We start from the raw sequence: 19,163 nt of genomic DNA, 5'->3' as shown, positions 1-19,163 counted from the left end.
TTAGGGAACGAAGTTGTACAATTAAATAATTGTTGCTTCCAGTTTGAACCAGACCTTGAAAAAAATCTAGAAGTTAGCAAAGAAATATGGATGTGCAAACTTTTGTTTGATTCCTAAATGTAGAAGTTGGATTGAGAATGTACCTTTCTCTTATGGTCAGAAACAGTTCAGCAAAAAGGTAATTTTCTAAACAGAAGCTGATAAAAAACCGACTTCGGGTGTCCATGGCGGAAAACAATCTGAACTTTTTGGCTTTTCTCGCGCATTTTCTTAAAAAGATAAATAACATCGTGCGACAGTCGATTTTACACACGAAAAAATCAAAATATTCACAAAACTGGGGGCCAAATATAGTAAAACTGCGTTTTTAGTTTTTCTCTCTGACGTCATAATTTTTTTTAAGGGGCTTTGAAATTTTTAGAATATGACTGAATAAAAAAATTATTCAAAAGATTCGGTGCATTGTAGAATAACAACATGGGTATCAATTAAAAGGAAAAATTCTGTAGAATAGAAAAAAATTTAATCATTGGGTGCACAAGAACGACTAAATATTGAAATTGTCCTTTTAAAACTTTGGAAATTTCCAATATTTATTTTTGAAAAAAACATGTGTCAAGGACTAATATGATAACAACCATATCCTCGAATTTCGTCCTTCTAACTTTATTAGTTTTAGATAAAAAAAATTTTACACTTCTCTTTATAAGATATTGATAGTTACAATATACATATTTAAATGAAGATGCTGGAATTATTATTATGGAGCCATGTATGCGCTCTAAAAGAACAAACTGACCGTATGATGTACATTGTAAATACTTTAATTGTTTATTATACAAGGGCGTAGCCAGCCCTTCAGTTAGGAGGCAGGAGTTTATTTAGAGGGAAAAAATAGAAAGTTTCGGGTTTAAGAAGGTATAAGTTTTGTAGTATCCTTTACAACGATACCAATTTTTTAAAAATCGGTTTGTAATTTTTCTGTTTAAAATATAAGTTTTTTTTAAAAAAAAAGGTATTTTTTCCTTTTAAGTGTTTTTTCTAAAATTATTATACACGAAGTATACAGATATGCATCTCAGAAGAAAGAAGGGTTGATTGCATTTACAACGATATAAATTTTTTAAAAATCGGTTAGTAAATTTTTTGTTGAAAATATTTTTATTTATAAAAAAAGGTACTTTTTCCTTTTAAATGTTTCTTCTCAAATTTTTACACACGAAGTATTCAAATATGCATAAACCCCAAAACTACTCTCTGCATTCGCCCCTGATACGAATACATATTTAGTGTTGTTTCTCTCCCTAGTCCCTATTGTCAGAGATTACCCAATTACTTTCTCGTAAAAATAAAAAATCAAATCTCCCCCTTTCAAAGGTCAACTAGTTGAATATAAGGAGTGCACATGTTTTAACAAATCCAATCTATTAGATCAACTCAACTCTTACCTCTGGATTCAGAAGTTTCTTCCACATAAGTGATGATCCCAAATTATACGCATTATGTTGTTGGACTATCTCTTGTATGGAACTGGTATCCATAATTTCAATAGAACTGGATGAATTGTTATTGCTTTCGAATTTTGCCTGAATATAGAAGCTATCGTTAGACGTACTGCTGTAAGTTGGAGACTGTTGAAAGCGCTCACCCGCTTCCGGTGGTTGATTGTTGCTGTTTTTGTATTGCGCGTGGAGCTGGAGCTTCTGGACAACGGTATGACAAGCGGCGATATCTGCGTCAGCGCTGCCTAGTATTGATTTGTCTTGGAAATATTGTATTGGAGATTTTCGTTGCTCTTCACATCTATAGCAATCCCTAGGCACTGGACTTGCTGAACTATTTGTCCAAGGGGGTGCTGCTACCGAAGACGCTGGCGCAGGTGATTCATCAGAGGAAGTATCTATAACAGATTCGATGAATTGTTTGTCATTGTTATTATTGCAACGGTTGATACTGTAAAACTCTGATGAACTTTTGCCATCATCGTCCCGGTGTGGGCAAGATGTCAGGCTAAGTGCCACTTTTAAGTTCTTGCTGGCAGGCGTGTCATCCTCCGTTGTCTCAATATCGACTACTTCATCGTCGTCGACATCGCATGGGTCGTTGTTATTTTCGTCATCCGTTGAGTGAAAGCCTTTAATGGAAGTGCCTATGACTTCATTCTCGCACTTCTTCAAAGCTAACTGCGAAGATACTGTCGATGCTAGTATAGGTGCTCTATATGGCGCGCCAGGCGAGTTAGGAAGGGTTGAGAGTGAAGACGAAAGCGGCGGGGGCACCGGCGGCGGTATTGGGCTACCAAACAGCATTCCATTTGATGCAGTAGCGCAAAAGTTTGCGTGTACTGTGAAAGCAAGAGAGGCAGCTGCTTTGGAGGCAGTTTCAGCCACAGCACCATTAGCTTTTGTCTCTGTGGAGTTTGTTGTACTTGTAGCACCGAGTGGAGGAATAGCAATCGTTGGCAGCGTCATTTCAACTGTCGTCGATCCACAGGAAGAAATCTTTTCTTGAGATGTTCTGGTTGCAATCTCGAAATTTTCTGTCACAGCGCTGGGATAAACAGACGAGGTGGTTAAAGTTGCTGCAGTCGAAGCTGCTGCGACAGCTTTCACTTCATCGAATGCACTTTGTTGACTCTGTTGCAAGACTGGCTTGAATGCCGACGCCGAGAGGAATTGAGGCAGACAAGCTATTTTCGCATCAGTAAACTTGTTCAAGCCCCCCAATCCTTTGCTGGTATTTAAGCCGTTGCCTGTCGATGTGCTCGCGTTCGGCTTGAAACCGCCATATTGTAGTTGCGGGCAGAAGTCGTTGCTATCACTACTTTGACCACCGGTAGTTCCGCTGTTGGCTACCAAAGGAAGTTGAGTGAAGAATGTGGCATTATTGTTCATCGACGGCGTCTTAAGCCAGTTCATAGCACAATCGGAGAATCCAAAGGGCACAGTAACATTACCTGCGTTAGTGTTATTACCTCGGTTCTTATGCGCCGCTGCGACTGCGGCATTTTGCGCAGCATGGGCATGCCACATGTAGTCCATCATGAAGTTGCGCGAGAGAGGCATTACCGTCATTTCGTGTTCATTGTTGTCTCTCAGTTGCAGAGTAGATACGTTACCACTCCGACCATGGTATGATACACCGTGGCTAGTTGCGCCAATGTTTAGCGGTCGTACGGAACCTACCGCTGCTGCAACTGCTGTGACGTTGACCACTGCAGCAGCTGCCGCTGTTAGCGCCCCAACATTATGTTCAAGCTTATCGCACTGTCGCTTGGTAGGCGGGGGTGATGGGTTGCTTGAAGTCAGGTTACTGTTACTGCAGCGCGGGGATAATTCAATGCCATTATAGTGATAATGGCTGGTGACCTGTGGACCTAAAGTATTTTTTGCTGCTGCGGCGATAAATGTGCCGCCGCCACTCTCGTTGGGCACAGTCGACAGCGAGGTTGTTACCGGTGTTGAAACACACATATTGCGTTTCAACTGATCTTTTTGTTGTTGTTGTCTTTGTGCCGCTATCGAAGCTTGCGTCGCCGATGAACCATGGCTCATAAGTCGTTTGCGCGTGCCACCATTAAACATCGCCTTAACATCCTCCCATGCGTGCACTATATCCTCTGGTGGTTGGCCGCTCAGGATCATGTGCCGACGCCACGAATTAAAATTTGCTGCATCCGGCTGGACGTACTTATCACCAGTGCTAATTCGATGGGAATGGAAAATAAACTTGTTGGGCGAAAAGAACATGCCACAATAACTGCACTTAATACATTTCGCACGAGATGAGTTGTAGCGAGACGGCAAAAAAGAGCCACGACAACCCCAAGCGCACTTATGATATACAGTGAAAGCGAAATCCTCTGGCAATCTAGGAGGGGCATTGTCACCAAGAAAACTTTTGCATAACCGTTCAGCCTCGCGGCGCGTTATCATTCCACAACGACGCGAACTTACAGGCATCGCGCCTGCACGTCGCAGAATTTCCAACTGTACCGGAGTGCATTGAACGCAGGTAATACCCAGTGCCACACGACGGTTGTGAATCTCATTGTAGCTGTACTGTTTGAGAAGAGTATTGGATATCTGAGCTAGGCACAGACGCTCTTGACCCTCGATGTAAAGTGATACTATTGGGATGCCGCAGAGAAGTACAGTGCTAACCTGAAATAAATGTAATAAATAAATATTTGAAGCGTAGTGTCGGTTTTAAAATATACCGAAAACAAATACAACTAGTAAGAAAGTCTAAGTTCGGGCGGAGCCGAACATTAAATACCCGGCGCAAGTATTAAATATATGTTTTCCACCTTTCCGAAAGATACCGTTACATGATAAGCGGGTGTATAAATTTTAAGTAAAATAGCATCCTTAAATTTCGAAATATTGAAATTTAAAGCATATCTGAAATTTACCGTTATATGAAAAGCGGCCGTAATTTTAGTCCGATTTCAACAATTTTCAACGGTTTGCTTTTATGTGGCAAGCACAATAACCATACCGAGTTTGGTACAAATTGCTAGAACGGTTAACGAGATACATAGGTGTGATCATAAGTGAGCGGTGCCACGCCCATTTTCCAAAATTTTATCATAAACGTATTTCCTGGTAAAGAATTGTTGCAACCATCAATTTTGAATAAATTAGCTTTAATATTTACTGATTTATCGAGGATTTCGTATTTCTCGAAATTACCGTTATATGGGATGTGGGCGTGGTTATTTTCCGATTTTGAAAATTTTCGGTCATTTGGTATGCTGTACCAGGGTCAACAACTGTGCTAAGTTTGGAAGAAATTTGTGCGGCGGTTACCAAGATATACACATGTAACTATAAGTGGGCGTGGCTACGCCCATTTTCCAAAAATTTATAATATTCTTATTTTTCGTCTAAAACTTATTCTAAGTGTCAATTTTGAGTGAATTATCTTCAGTAGTTACTAAACTATCGCAGTTTTCGCATTTCTGAAAATTACCGTTATATGGGAGGTAGGCGTGGTTATTGTCCGATTTCGCCCATTTTCAATACCGTCCGTCCTACACCCAAAAGAAGTGCATGTACCAAGTTTCGTTAAGATATCTCAATTTTTACTCCAGTTATCGTGTGCACAGACGGACGGACGGACGGACGGACGGACAGACAGTCACCGCTTAATCGATTTCTCTTTTCGTTCTGATCATTTATGTATACATTTGTCTATATCTATCTCCATTCGTTTTGCCTGTTACAAACAACCGTTATGTGAACAAAGTTATAATACCCTTTTGCACAAGTGCGCTCGGGTATAAAAAGAAGGTTGAGAAATTATGGTACTGGCTACTTATATTCTTCTACAATACTTAAGCATATGTAACTGTAAAAGTGAGTTTGGTAGACGCTTATGTGAGCGGACAGACAACAGGATCTTTCTCAGCCGCAGGGTTCTGACGTATTCAGGGAGTAGCGCGGGTAGCCGGGGAAGACCCTGAGTATATTTACAAAACACGGGCATTTTTTAAACACTAAGAAAACCTGTTTCATTGAATACTTTTAATAATATTAATCTTGGCTGCTGAATCTTGACTGTGGTAAAGGAATTTTCACAGGTCCTGTCCAGTAGAATGTCTCGGGCAACTCTTCTTGTGAAATTTTCTATAAAAGATCAAGTTAATCTGTGCTGACTTGTTGTTGAACTTTTAATCAAGGTATCATAGGAGCCGCACCGGGGATCAGCCAGACTGGCTCCTTTGTAACACCCAGAGGTCTTTGGAGAGCAGGCGACCTTTCGCTGCTACTCAGCCTTACCCGGTTACAGCGGATTTCTAAAACTATTCGTGGAACCAATAATGGATAAAAGATAACATCTCCTACGGCCCCAAAACATGAATAATGGTATCCGCTAGTACAGAAGGCCAAACGCTAGTTCCTTTCACAACAAACGACCAAACCAGGAGGGCTGTGGCTTCCTGTAATAAGGTCGCCACCTAGCGAACATTCTCAGAATATCTGCGGATTTCTGTTATAGCTACAGATCGGAAAAACATTGGCGTCAGAGATGAAAACAATAAAGAAAGGCTTGACTGAACTGCTCACATCATTGAACCCTCGGGGATGCTTCAGAAGCTTAAACAAGGCACACCTACGCACATTTGTGGAGTTGCCAACATATAGTAACGATCGAAAAAAATACACGTGGTCCTGCTTCTCAACGACGTAAGCTTGGGCATTGTAGTAGTGAGCGACAAGGTTAATTAACTATAGCTTGGGAAAGATAAAAGTATTAAACCCGCTCTTTTAAACTACGATTTCCACTTTAAAAAAATTTATTAGTTATAAAATTTTAACACATAAGTACCATTATTAGGTACCATTTTTACTATTTTTTATTTTACTCAAAAGCTATTAAATTTTGATTTTTTCCACCCTTAAAAGTTTAGTTTCATATAATTTCGAAATTTGTCATTCGTATTCGAAAAAGAAAACGAGAACAAAAACAAAAACAAAAATGTTCAACACCACCGAGAAATAATACATTACATGTTTATGAAATGCCATAGGAGCTAATTTGGGGCTGCACTAATTGTAACTACCGGGGTTAGAACTTTGCTACGATCGTGGTTGATTTACCACCTTATAGGAATTAGAAATTTACCACGCTATTCCGCGTTACCCACGATCCACTTCGATTTTCTCCAGATTCCAACAGAATTCAAGAAGTTGATTGTTTTGCTTATTAAAATTAAAAAAAAAAAAACACGAAGATATGATCCTTTTTAATATAGCAAATAAATAAATTATATTGAAAGGAAAATTGAGTAGGCCACTTGCAAACAGCGTTATGAGTGAAAATCTCTCAAGTGGGCCACCCAAAATTGGACGGTCAAGATTTTTTCGCACAAATCACTTAATTCGGTTAACAACCATAAAAAATAACTTTGAGCAATTTTGCGAAATTCGAAGTTTTACAATAGTTATTGTTATTAACTTTTTTTCGTTTACATTGAATATCAATCCTTATTCTATAATACATAATTTAAAAGAAAAAAATCACGGAGACGCTAGTTGTAAATTTTTTTCGCTCCTGCCACGGGTGCTTTTGCCTTCATGCCGCTTGCCGCGCGGACGAGCAAGGTGTAACCAGAGAACGCAAAAAAATAAAATTTATTTATAAAAGTAAGCATAGGTTATTTAGTACAATATTTTTGAAAGTTGTATACATAAATATGTACGTACATAACATGCATATTTATTAGGCCGGGTCGATTTGTGGGGAGGCAAAAAAATCGCCCATTGCTCTGTGAAAATCATATTCTAGGATCAAAATAAGAAACTTTGCCGAAGGAACCATACCTCTAAAACGAATTCTGATGTCCCCCAATTTGGGTCGAACTTTTGGGTAGGGGCAAATTTTGAAAAATCCCACTTTGACCCATTTAGAGTGCTCCAATCGAGTCCAAATGTATGACCGACTCCCACTAACTTTGGAGGCCCGACCCACCGATGCCAGTGGCACACCCCCTGGAACCCCCTAGGGGTTCACCATACAAACATTTCAAAAAATCGCCGGTTTTGCACTTTACATGAAAAAATCAGCGAAATGCCTATGTTTTTTCTTTTTGGAGTTTATTTTTCTCTTTAGAAATTTATTTAGTCAGAACATATGTAAATGAAAAAATGAATTTAACTTAGTAATAGAAAAGAAATTAAAAAAAATTATTAGAAATTAGCGTTTTTACAACCCTTTTAAAACCAAGGCATCACTGTGATGCATTTGCATGTCGTAAACATAGTTGTGTGGGATTTTTATTCAACCGTTTTAAAAAATGAAGGTATCACTGTGACACAATTGCAAATCGGAAAATTGCTTGTGTGCGTTTTTTAAGACACAGCTGCATGTCGTAAACTTACTTGTGTAGTTTTTTTATAGCACCTACTTAAGAAATAAAGGTTGTTTTTACAACCCTTTTTGTGGGTATTTCAAGGCATCTGCGCGTTTTTTGCAACCATTTTAACAATTAAGGTATCACTGGAAGGCACCGCAACCCTTTTAAACAATGAAGGTATCACTGTGACACAATTGCAGATCGTAAAATTGCTTGTGTTGATTTTTTTAAGCCCCACAAGACACAGCAGGTAGAATTGAAATTACCATTTCATTCTTATTACCTCGTCTCGTAGACCATATATAACGCAACAGTTTTTGTGCATGCATTAAGTCGTTGTGAAGAACTCAAAGTGTGAAGTGCTAATTTCAGATAAAAAAATATTTCAAAAAAAATAATAAGTGAAGTGACCATTCCAAATCAAAAAGTTTACAATGAATCCACCATCCTCTACACCGCAAGATGAAGCAACTACATCAACAACTATCGAAAACCCAATGAGTCATATACCCAAGCATGATGTTACTGTTTTTGGTGTGTCTACTGATTTAACTGATCTTAATTTACCAACCTATCTGGATATCTTGAGATATTATTTTTACTTAAGCGAACGTGCTAAAACAGAACAAAAAAAGTTGTCCCATAAATCATTCACTATTCAAGTACAAGATAAGTTGATTGGAATTTGGGAATAAATTGAATAAATTGCTTGACAAGTATCAAGAGCAAATCAAGAGAAGAAACAACACCCAACAATTTACAGAGTATGTAAAATCTCTGGAAACAATTTTTTACATTGGAACATGTAAATGCGATTTGAAGGCAGCTCCATGTGCATGCGGCTGGGTTCTCGAACGCCTCAAAGAGTTCATGCACGATCAACATAATCAGAGAAGACTAACAATGGATGCATTTGTGATGGAAACTGAAGAGCAAGGAGCAACGTCTATGTCATCAATGCCAACATACCAAGATCCCGATGATTCAACATACGCACCGCCACCGGTTCAAGAAGATATGGATAGAAGCACAAGTTCACAATACACAGAGAGATACGATTGTTTTAACTTTGCCTTGGTATGTGACAGATTTGGAGTGCCTGACAGAGTAGCATCAGCATTGGGAACCGCTCTTTTGCAAGATTTCAAAATTAAAGATAAGCATGGGAAACCTCTCATCATGGATAAATCGAAAGTTCGCAGAGAAAAAGAGAAATGCAGACAAGAAGTGCTTCGCAAACGGTTACATGATACCAATTTGTTAGCGTTTTCATTCGATGGCAGAAAAGATGATACTTTAACGATAGATAAAATTGATGAGAAGTATCATACTAGGATGGTAAAAGAACCTCATCTTGTTATTTTGAGAGAACCCAATTCTGAATTGATTGGTTACGTAAGACTGGAACATGAAACCGCTGAATACAAAACAACCAAATTAAATGGTTTTTTCAACGATAAATATATATCACTGTATGCATTAATTGGAATATGCACTGACGGTGAGCCAACAAACACTGGCCCACACGGTGGAATTATTCGAATTGCTGTTAAAAAGACCATTGCATTGGTTCGTTTGCCTTCTACACTTCAACGAACTTCCGTTTCGGCATTTGTTTGAAGCTTTGGATAAATCAACCAGCACTGGACCAAGATCGGCAACCGGAAAACTGAGCCGTCAAATCGAAACTTGTAAAACTCTTCCGGTAAGTTATTGCTATCACTCATTTATTATAATTGTCAACCATTTTTAATTATTTTATTATTATATATTTTCAGGTGGTGGACGGCTTCCAGAAAATTGAGTTGCAAAATATGCCCCCTGCTCCAGAAAAAATTGAATTTTCCACCGATTCGAAGTACTTATACGACATGGCCCATGCAATTTCTAGCGGCGTGGTTCCGGTGGATCTGGCTAACATCAAACCAGGGAAAATTGTACATTCTCGGTGGCTCACCAAGGCCGCTAGATTATTGCGATTATATGTGACAACGGAAAATCCAGATGCAAATTTAAGAATTCTGGTTGAATTTATAATTAAATGTTATGTGCCAATGTACTTCAATATCAAGTATTACAGCTCTGTCGTGTACGGCAGTGCATTATTTTTCAAGTTCATTGGTTGGTCACGATTTATAGAACCTCGTTTACGCAAAATTGTCAATCAAGTAATTAAAGATAATTCATATTATGCGCATTCGGAAAATATCTTGTTATCAATGTTGTTTGATGATAGCAATGAAAAGCGCGACTGTGCCATCAAGAAAATTCTACGCTATTGAACCGATGTTGACGAGCCAATGGAACTTAGAGTTTATAAAAAACCAGATATAAACTTTAATTGCACAAGTTATACGGAAATGATCAATTTGAATGATATAAATATCGTATTTGAACCACCATTCACGCGAAGCATGCCGTACGATACATTGAAAGAATATTTAAATCAAGATGATCCACCGTTTAATGATCCAAAAATTCCATCACACATACAAGGAACGGAACGACATGTTCAATTGCTAGCTAGCGTTTCCAAACGGGTTATACCGGAAAATGTAGAGGCTGTTATGGCGACGACATTAGAGAGCCGTGCGAAATTGCCCAGACTTGAAAGTAAAAAAGACTTCAAACAATAATTTTTTTTAGTTTCTTTTCTATAACTTACTTAAATTAATTTTTTTATTTACATATGTTCTGACTAAATAAATTTCTTAAGAGAGAAAATAGATATTATTATAAATAAATAATAAATATTATTATAAATAAATAAATAAAAATAAAGAAAAAACATAGCCATTTAGCTGATTTTTTCATGTAAAGGCCAAAAATGGTGATTTTTTGAAATGATTGTATGGGGAACCCCCCAGGGGAGTTCCAGGGGGTGTCCCACTGGCATGGGTGTATCGGCCGTCCAAAGTTAGTGGGGGTCGGTCATACATTAGGACTCGATTGGAGCACTCTAAATGGGTCAAAGTGGGATTTTTCCAAATTTGCCCCTACCCAAAAGTTCGACCCAAATTGGGGGACTTCAGAATTCGTTTTAGAGGTATGGTTCCTTCGGCAAAGTTTCTTATTTTGATCCCTAGAATACGATTTTCACAGAGCAATGAGCGATTTTTAAATCGACCCGCCCTAATATTTATATATGTACGTATGTATGTACATGTGGATTTATTTTGTCTTTACAGAGAAAAATAAATAAAGGGGATAGTATACTTTTAACATGCGTACGCAACGCATATACGTGCAGCATATTTTGCCGATATGGCGTAGGGTTGTCTATTTACACGGGACTTAAATTTTAAGAAAACGTCATACACACCTTTCTTTAAAGTGCTGTATCTTGGAAACCTTTTAACGAAACTTAATGAAAAAAGTGTATTTCTTCCGTCGTATTATACATTTTTTATTATTTTTTTTTTGATTATAGCATTTAACCCATATCATCCTAGTGTTCCATTTTTGGATAGGTTGCTATTACGATTTTATTTTGTTTTTATGCGAATGTCATCGTAATTCTTTTTGTGTAGTGACAACACTGAAGGAGTCGGCATTTAAACTCTAGTATTAAAATCTTGGTGTAGCAGTTAGTTTGTGTTTCAATTCGTGCTCTTTGCAGAAATTTTGGGCAAGAAAATCTTTCGTCGCAAAATGTAAGTCATTTTTATTTATAGCTATGATATTCCACATTATTATTCTTAATTTTTATAAGTCGAAAGTTTATTTACAATATCATTGCACAACAAAACAAAAATTTAACTTGCTAGTGTATTTTTTTTGTTCTTCTATATATACCGTTCCACTATTGGAACAGTAGGATAATATACCAATGTAAGATGTATGCAGAAGTGGACTTAGTTTTGTTCAGTTATTTATTTGGCTTCGTTTCAGATTGTCCTTAAATGAAATTATTTCACAACTAGAAGAAGATGACGATGTATTGTCCGCAGATATATACATAACGCCACCGGAAAATAACGATAAGAGCGACGAAGATAGCGGCGATGAGGAATCTGCTAATATAAACAATTTGTCAAGATGCCAGCTATTAGCGGAAGCTGAATTTCGAGCAACAGTAGCATCTCATAATGAATTGGGCACAGTTGAAGACCTTCTGAATGACTCAGTCGTAGATGAAACTAATGAAACACCCACTACATCCGCAACGTTAGCTCCTCCATTAAAAAAAAGATGCCTAACAAAAAGAAAGTGGACGCACACAGATATTCCCGAGAAACTAGAAAAGGTCTCAGAGCCACCTAATTTTCTAGGGGATCTTGACAATCCTTTACAGTTTTTCGAACTTTTTTTTGATACAGAAGTTTTTGAACTGAAGATATATTGTAACATCGTATGTTTCGACAAAAACTATACCAGTAACCTCACCCTCGACTACGAAAAATTTGTTGCCAAGATCTTCTCTGGCGGTCATCAAACGAGTTTCAACTAGTATAAGACTAGATGACAAGGCACATCACATAATAAAAAAATAACAAACAAAGCCGCTGTGGTATGTGCCATAAAAATACTACCATGAAATGCGAAAAATGCAACGCTGCTTTACACCAAAAATGTTCTCCAGTTTTTCATACAAAGTAAAGAATTTGTATCTTATCTTATACATATCTAACTTTTTTATATAAATTATAAGATATGTATGTGTTACTATAAGTACTTTTTTATTAAAGAAATAAACAAAAAACACAAGAACCTTTTATTTTATATCATCTGAAACTACATACACAATATAGTTATTACAGAGGCATATCTTCCTATTGTTCCATTTTTGGAACGGTACTAAAAACGAAAACCTGAATACAACTGTTTTGTTTTCAATATATGCTGTTGTTCAGGAGGGTACTAACGTGAACTTCTATGAGTCTTACGCGAATCCGAGGAGTTTAAACATGCTTGGGATGATATGGGTTAAACAAATTTTTATTTTTTTCATAAAAACATTGTCTATAATGTCAACTTTAAGTACCCAAATGGTCGTAATGGTCTACTTAGGCGTATGGACTCTAGATCGTCTAACGGTCGACCAATATGATAAATAGACTTTGAAATTTTATGAAACTGTATATTATTGAGAGAGGAAAGGGGTGTAAAAAACCAAAACACATGAATAAATCATATTAATTTTACTAAAGGGTCTGAAATCACGAAAATCCCTTCAAGGAAATGGCAGAATTGAACTTTGTTGCAAATTCGCATAGGAAATTTTAAGAGATTAGCAGCTTGAAGCCTTGCTCAACTCCCGACGTTACAACAAATTCGTACACCCGAAGCCCTTTACCAATGGAGTAAGAATAATTTAGAGGGAAAGAAGGTGCTGTTGTTTGCAATGGGATGTCTGTAAAATATAACTGCAACTAATTTTACAGTGGACTTTATTTCGAGTATGACTACGTGCCAATTACTTTAATCCTATATTAAGCTAGTTTAAAAGTTTAAATCAGGGACTGAAAATAATGATTATTTCAAAATTTTCAATGTAAAAAATCAAAAGGTTCAAAATATCGTAGAACAATTTCTAGTATATACATGTGCATGTTTTTTCATGCTCTGTATGAATCTCTTATGATTTCAAAAAGTTTGAGCGATATCTATAAAAATTATAACTAAGAATTACATTTCGATTTTAAATTAATCGCTCAAAAAAAATCATATATCAAGTTTTATTTTTTTTATCATAAATAAAACTCATCTTTCGAGCGTTATTTTTTTGATCTGAAGTAATAATTATTTTGGGAGTTTTATATTTTTGATCAGAAATAATCATCATTTTTTGAGTTTTATTTCTTTCATCAAAAATAATGACTATTCTTTGAGTTTTATTATTTTGATCGAAAATAAAACTCATTTCTTGAGCGTTATTTTTTCGCTCAGAAATAAAAATTAACTTTTGTGTTTTATTTTTTTTGCAGATCGAAAAACTCAAAACGCCTCACTTCACCTAAACTTAACTCACCACACCTCAACTCACCTCACATCAACTCATCTCAACTCGCCCTAACACACCTCACCTCAACTCACCTCACCTCAATTCAACTCAACTCACGTCATCTCAGTTCAGTACAGCAAATCACAAATACATTTGCAAGCAGAGCACTGAAGAAAACCCAGTGGGTTAGGAAATCATTACCTTTTTCTACCAAGAAAAGATTAATAACTACGGTTGAACGAAAAGATGCATCGCAATATAAGCGAGCGGATGATGTGTAGCTTTGAAGCGACAAACAAAACTATAAGTTTGAAATCTAACTCAAGTAGCCGAATGGATGTGTGTTCGACTGCCGTGTTGATGGTCACGGGTTCAAAACCTGTGGCACGGACTTTATTTTTTATTTTTATTTTTATTTTTTTATTCTATATGTACTCCCATAGTAAAAATTAATACATATTCTGTTCTGCTGAGCTACTGGTAATCGATACATCTATGATATTTTTACACGTTGAACCTGTACAAATCCGATCCCTGAGTAGGGGTAAAAATTTAATTCCGCACCCACTTCTCTTTCTTTTGATATATGTTTCATGAAAGTTAATGGGTATCAAGTACCTCAAAACTACCACAAAAATGATAAAAATGTGCATTCAATTTGTTTATGACAACTGCCGTTAAATTATCAACGGGGGTAGTTTTGTCTGATTTGAAACGTTTTATATAACATGTTTAGTTAGACTATAAGCAACAATTGAAACGAGTTTGATAGACACTTTTGAAATTTATCTGTAAGTGTTGCCGTTGCCCTAGCCTTTGAAGTATCCATAATAAATCGACCACCATATCCAAATGTATCTACAGAAAAAGACGGGTGTTTTACACAGATAATGGAATAAAAGCGGGGGATGTGTGTTTATTCCATACTATGTGGAGTTACATTTATGTAAGTGCAAATGCACAAAACAATTCATTCAGTGAAAGAAATGATAGTTAAGCGTAGATTTAGATTTAAGTTTAGCGTTTTTAGCAATTTATTTCAGAAAAATAAAACATTTATGGTGACTTCGTTTCTACCAAAAAATGTTGCCCTTGCACGGTGCAAAATGTGTTTGATGCTACACTCAACCCTTTGACAAGGCATGTTTTTTCCTTATTGTCCTTGTCCAGCTCAGGCATTCCATCATATTATCGTTTGAAGCAACCATCTGATTTTCAGAACAACCATCTCCCCTGATAAAGCTTCAAAGCGCAAAAAGGTGCCTTTTTTGCCTTACACAAGTGTGACATTTTAAGAAACGAACACAAAATGTTTTAACCCCTTTGCCCTTAATTTAGAATCGAACACGAAAAGAGAAAGGGGCAATCAAAAGGCGACATTTTTTGGTTGGAGATGTGGACGAATTGGTTGCAACATTGGATCCAATCTATGAGGCAACTATAAAACTGCAATCCAGTCAATTATTTTTGGGGGATTTTTATTTTCTATGGATGCAACTTAAACTGAAAGTTCAAGCAAATAACAGCGATAACAGTTGCATGTTTCGAACTTAACATAACTAGCAATAAGTTGAGTGGGGTTTCGTCAAGACTTTCACGAACTTAGCTTCCGCGGAACCGTGGCATGAGTTCCATGAGAAGAGTTAGGTGTGGTGAGTTGAGGCGAGTTCCGTTAAGATGAGTTTGGGTAAGTTAAGGTGAGTTGAGGTGTGGTGAGTTGAGGTGAGGTAAGTTAGGGTGAGTTGAGATGAGTTGAGGTGAGGTGAGTTAAGGTGTGGTGAGTTGAGTTTAGGTGAAGTGAGGCGTTTTGAGTTTTTCGATATGCAAAAAAAATAAAACTCAAAAGCTAATTTTTATTTCTGAGAGAAAAAATCACGCTCAAGAAATGAGTTTTATTTTCGATCAAAATAATAAAACTCAAAAAATAATCATTATTTTTGATTAAAGAAATAAAACTCAAAAAATGATGATTATTTCTGATCAAAACTATAAAACTCATAACATAATGATTATTATTGATCTAAGAGAAAATAACTAACAAAATAAATATTACTTCAGAGCAAAAAAATAACGCTCGAAAAATGAGTTTTATTTTTGATCAAAGAAATATAACTCAATAAATGATTGGATTTTCTGAGCAATACAATAAAACGCAAAATGTCATTATTATGATTGATCGCAAGTATTAAAATCTCAAAATAATGATTAAAAGTTAATTTTTTTGATAAAACTCATAATGATTACGGTCCCTGGTTTAAATAATATCAAGTTAGGGAACTTCATATCATTCTTGAACAAATCTTTAAATCAATAAATAATTTCTTTCTTTTTAGTTCTTATTGTAATAAAAGCGTGTTGCTAGTTTTTTAAACTATAATTTTATTATCCATTAGGTTTATTTTTTTTACACACCTTTCTTTTTTATTGTTTTAATGGCTATCACTTTAGTTTCTGCGAATTCGGCAGTCGTAGGGGCAGAATTTTTCGATTTAAATAGTTCGTTATTTTTACAGAATGCATTAGGAATGTAGCATTTTTAATTTGGTGGTTCGCGGACATTGGAAATACACTTTTTCCCCAAATAGGTAGATTAAGTTTATCTCAGAATGTGAATCAGTAACACCGCGTTCACGTTGAAACTCTAAAAGATACTGAACATGCAAAATGTTGAAAGAAGCTATTTGATTTAAAATTCAAACCAAAGATATGCGTGTAGTATATATATGTATATATATATATATAGATTGTCGAAGCGGTGTACTGAATGTCAAAATGATCTGTTTGTTGTACACAACCTTGTATTCTTTCACCTTTGTTTGTCCTTTATCTGCAGATTTTCGCAAATAGTTGAGAATTCATACACAGTTTTACGGGAATAAACTAACTAAATGAAGAAAAACTTCTTAAAATTTTCCGCAGCATTTCCTTTTTTCACAATTTACAGACATTGTAAAAGAGTTTTCTTAGTCTTAATTTTCTTAGTTAGAATTCTTAGTCTTGGTGCGGACTTTTGGTTTGAGTTCAGTGCCGTTTAGTTTAGGGAATTTCCACGCAGGAATCTTGTACTTTCTTGTCCGTTTTATCTACATTAATCCCTAAACCTGACAGAGAAGTCCATTGGTGTATAGTATTGAGAGATCCATTTATTATATCACTCTTGGTGTCTAGGTGGTTTCCGGTCACAATTACTACAATGTCATCATTACTGTGGTGTGCACTTTACCGCCTGCTTAGTTAGCCTGGCTTCACCCCATTCTGCTCTAATTCGTCTACAGCCTTTTTATCCATAGAAGCATACTAGGTTCCACGTTGTTTGCTTAAAGGCTACTTAGAATAGCTTTTTTTGATATGTTGTTAAAAGCTCCGCCAATGTCTATTCTTTCGAGTATAGAGAGTTGGCTTTACCTGCCTTGGGTATAAACACAACTATCGAATCTCTCCAGTACACAGGCACATAGTCCAGCCTCAGACATCCCATGTATATCGCCTCTAGCCATGGGATCACCACGTGAGTGACCTTCTGAATCATGGCCGGAAAAATTCCATCAGTTCCAGACTTGAATGGATCGAAACTGTTTATTGCCCATACAATTTTGCTTGTTGTATTAATGTTGGGTGGGATGTCGTTCACGTTTTCTTTTCCAGATTCCATATCTGTCACGTCTGCACATCCTGAAAAGTGCATATCGAACCCCCCCCCCCTAACCTGCAGCGATTCTTCGCAGCTTTCAGTCCATTTATCATTGTTTCAGCGTATTAACATTGGCGTGGACGGTTGCTTGGACAGTAGCTTTCTTAACCTTGCCCTCGTTTGCATTCTCCATGCTAACGCAGAAGTCCTCCCACGATTGCTTCTTAGACCTATGGATTTCTTTCTTATAGCATTTTAAGAGGTATTTGTACTCCTCCCAGCAAAACTCATTGTCGGCTGCCTTACACAGCTTGAAGAGCTCACGTACTTCGCGCGTGTTCTGTGCAAGTTCCCTGTTCCACCACGGGGGCTTGGATTTGCGTTTAGTACGCACTGGAGGGCATGCAATTTTAAATATATTTCATAAAATTTCTTTATGTTTTTACCTATTTTCGATCATTCACACCCCAAAAAAGTGCACCGTGCGCCGTGTAAGGGCATTCAATATCTGCATGACTATAAAAATTTTGATGATAACTGTCAAAAAGGTGGTTGGCAAAATTTGTAGACGTCTGTGGTACTTATCAGATGAAAGCATAGCGTTTTCATTCTTTGACGATAACGTTTCAAATGAGGAGAAACTCAGAATGTCATAAAATTATATTCCTTTCATACCAATTATGATGAAAAAGATGTGTAATACTGTAAGCTTCCACAATTAAAAGTGGTAGACGTAACCGAGTTTCTAGAAAATTAGTTGGCTAATTTGATTACCACCAAACACTGTCAAACTCTTTGAGCGTCTCAACACTTCCAGGAAGTTTTAGAAAAAAAAACCAACGGTGTGGCAAGATGATGATTTCAGTAAGAAAATCATAAGTGCCCTAAGAGTTGTGAATGATACCGCAGAGCGTGGTGCTAAACTGATGCTAGATTACAATAAAAGAAGATAACTGCAATATTTATTATAGTCGCAAAAAAAGTATAACTGGAAATGTCCACCAATTACAAAAAGCTTCCTTATGAATACATAATAGTATTATCGATTTACTTATATCTCTTATTTAGTGTAAAAATAAAAACTATGGCACGTATTCATAATTCAGCTACTAAGTCAAAACTAATAAAGTTGCAATAGTGATGCGGAATGAAGTAAATTGACATTATTACCTTTTCAAAAACGAAATAAAGTGAACAAAAATTTGGAAATAAAGTAAATTATGTTATTTCCTAATGCTGTGTGGCGCACAGACGCGGGCCGCCGCAAAGCTACGCAAATGTAATCTTTGAAAGAGCAATAATGTCAACGGATTTTATTTCGCCTTTGAGAAGATAATAATGTCAACTGACTTTATTTCGCACCAGTATGAGGAACAGTGTCAATTGACCTTATTTCCGTTGATTTTGTTACCTGTCACCGATTTTTCTTTTCGATAAATTGAAAAAATTATTATTTTTTAAATATCTTGGATTCAGTATTTATTAAAGAATGAAGCTCAAAGTATAAATGCATGATAATATAATTAGAAACAAGATGCGCATAACATCTGCAATGCACGGTTGTATTACATGGTACGAAATGTATGTGAAACTAAGGTATAAAGTAGTAATTCATTTCTCAACACCTTCCCTGGATTAATTATTTAAAAAATTTTAGTTGCACATACAATTTGGTTACATAAATCTTAACATACATATTTAATGCATACAAGATACATACAAAAAAA

General features: G+C 36.4%; 1 protein-coding gene and 1 long non-coding RNA gene across 3 annotated transcripts in view; one reads left to right on the top strand and one right to left on the bottom strand.

The window, feature by feature from the left end:
- Positions 1-1,371: 1,371 nt before the first annotated feature.
- The window catches only part of LOC118745744, a 75,442-nt gene continuing 57,650 nt past the window's right edge, over positions 1,372-19,163 (bottom strand). Inside the window, exons 2-3 of one of the 2 annotated variants that reach the window (XM_036479384.1) lie at positions 1,649-4,163; positions 1,485-1,586 (exon numbers count right to left, since the gene is read on the bottom strand). In XM_036479384.1, coding sequence (XP_036335277.1) covers positions 1,567-1,586; positions 1,649-4,163 — 2,535 coding nt within the window. In that variant the 3' untranslated portion in view covers positions 1,485-1,566. Of the gene's footprint in view, positions 4,164-19,163 lie in introns of both variants that reach the window. The other variant, XM_036479382.1, reaches the window with a different exon arrangement.
- On the top strand, positions 11,311-12,000 carry LOC118745745. The gene is made up of 2 exons (XR_004993696.1): positions 11,311-11,514; positions 11,753-12,000. It is a non-coding gene; the product is annotated as an uncharacterized LOC118745745 (long non-coding RNA).

This window comes from Rhagoletis pomonella, unplaced genomic scaffold (genome assembly GCF_013731165.1).
Source record: "Rhagoletis pomonella isolate Grant_MI unplaced genomic scaffold, Rhpom_1.0 Rhpom_scaffold_00009, whole genome shotgun sequence".
Taxonomy (NCBI): domain Eukaryota; kingdom Metazoa; phylum Arthropoda; class Insecta; order Diptera; family Tephritidae; genus Rhagoletis; species Rhagoletis pomonella.
Note: the sequence above shows the minus strand (reverse complement) of the source record. Positions and strands in the feature narration are given on the sequence as shown.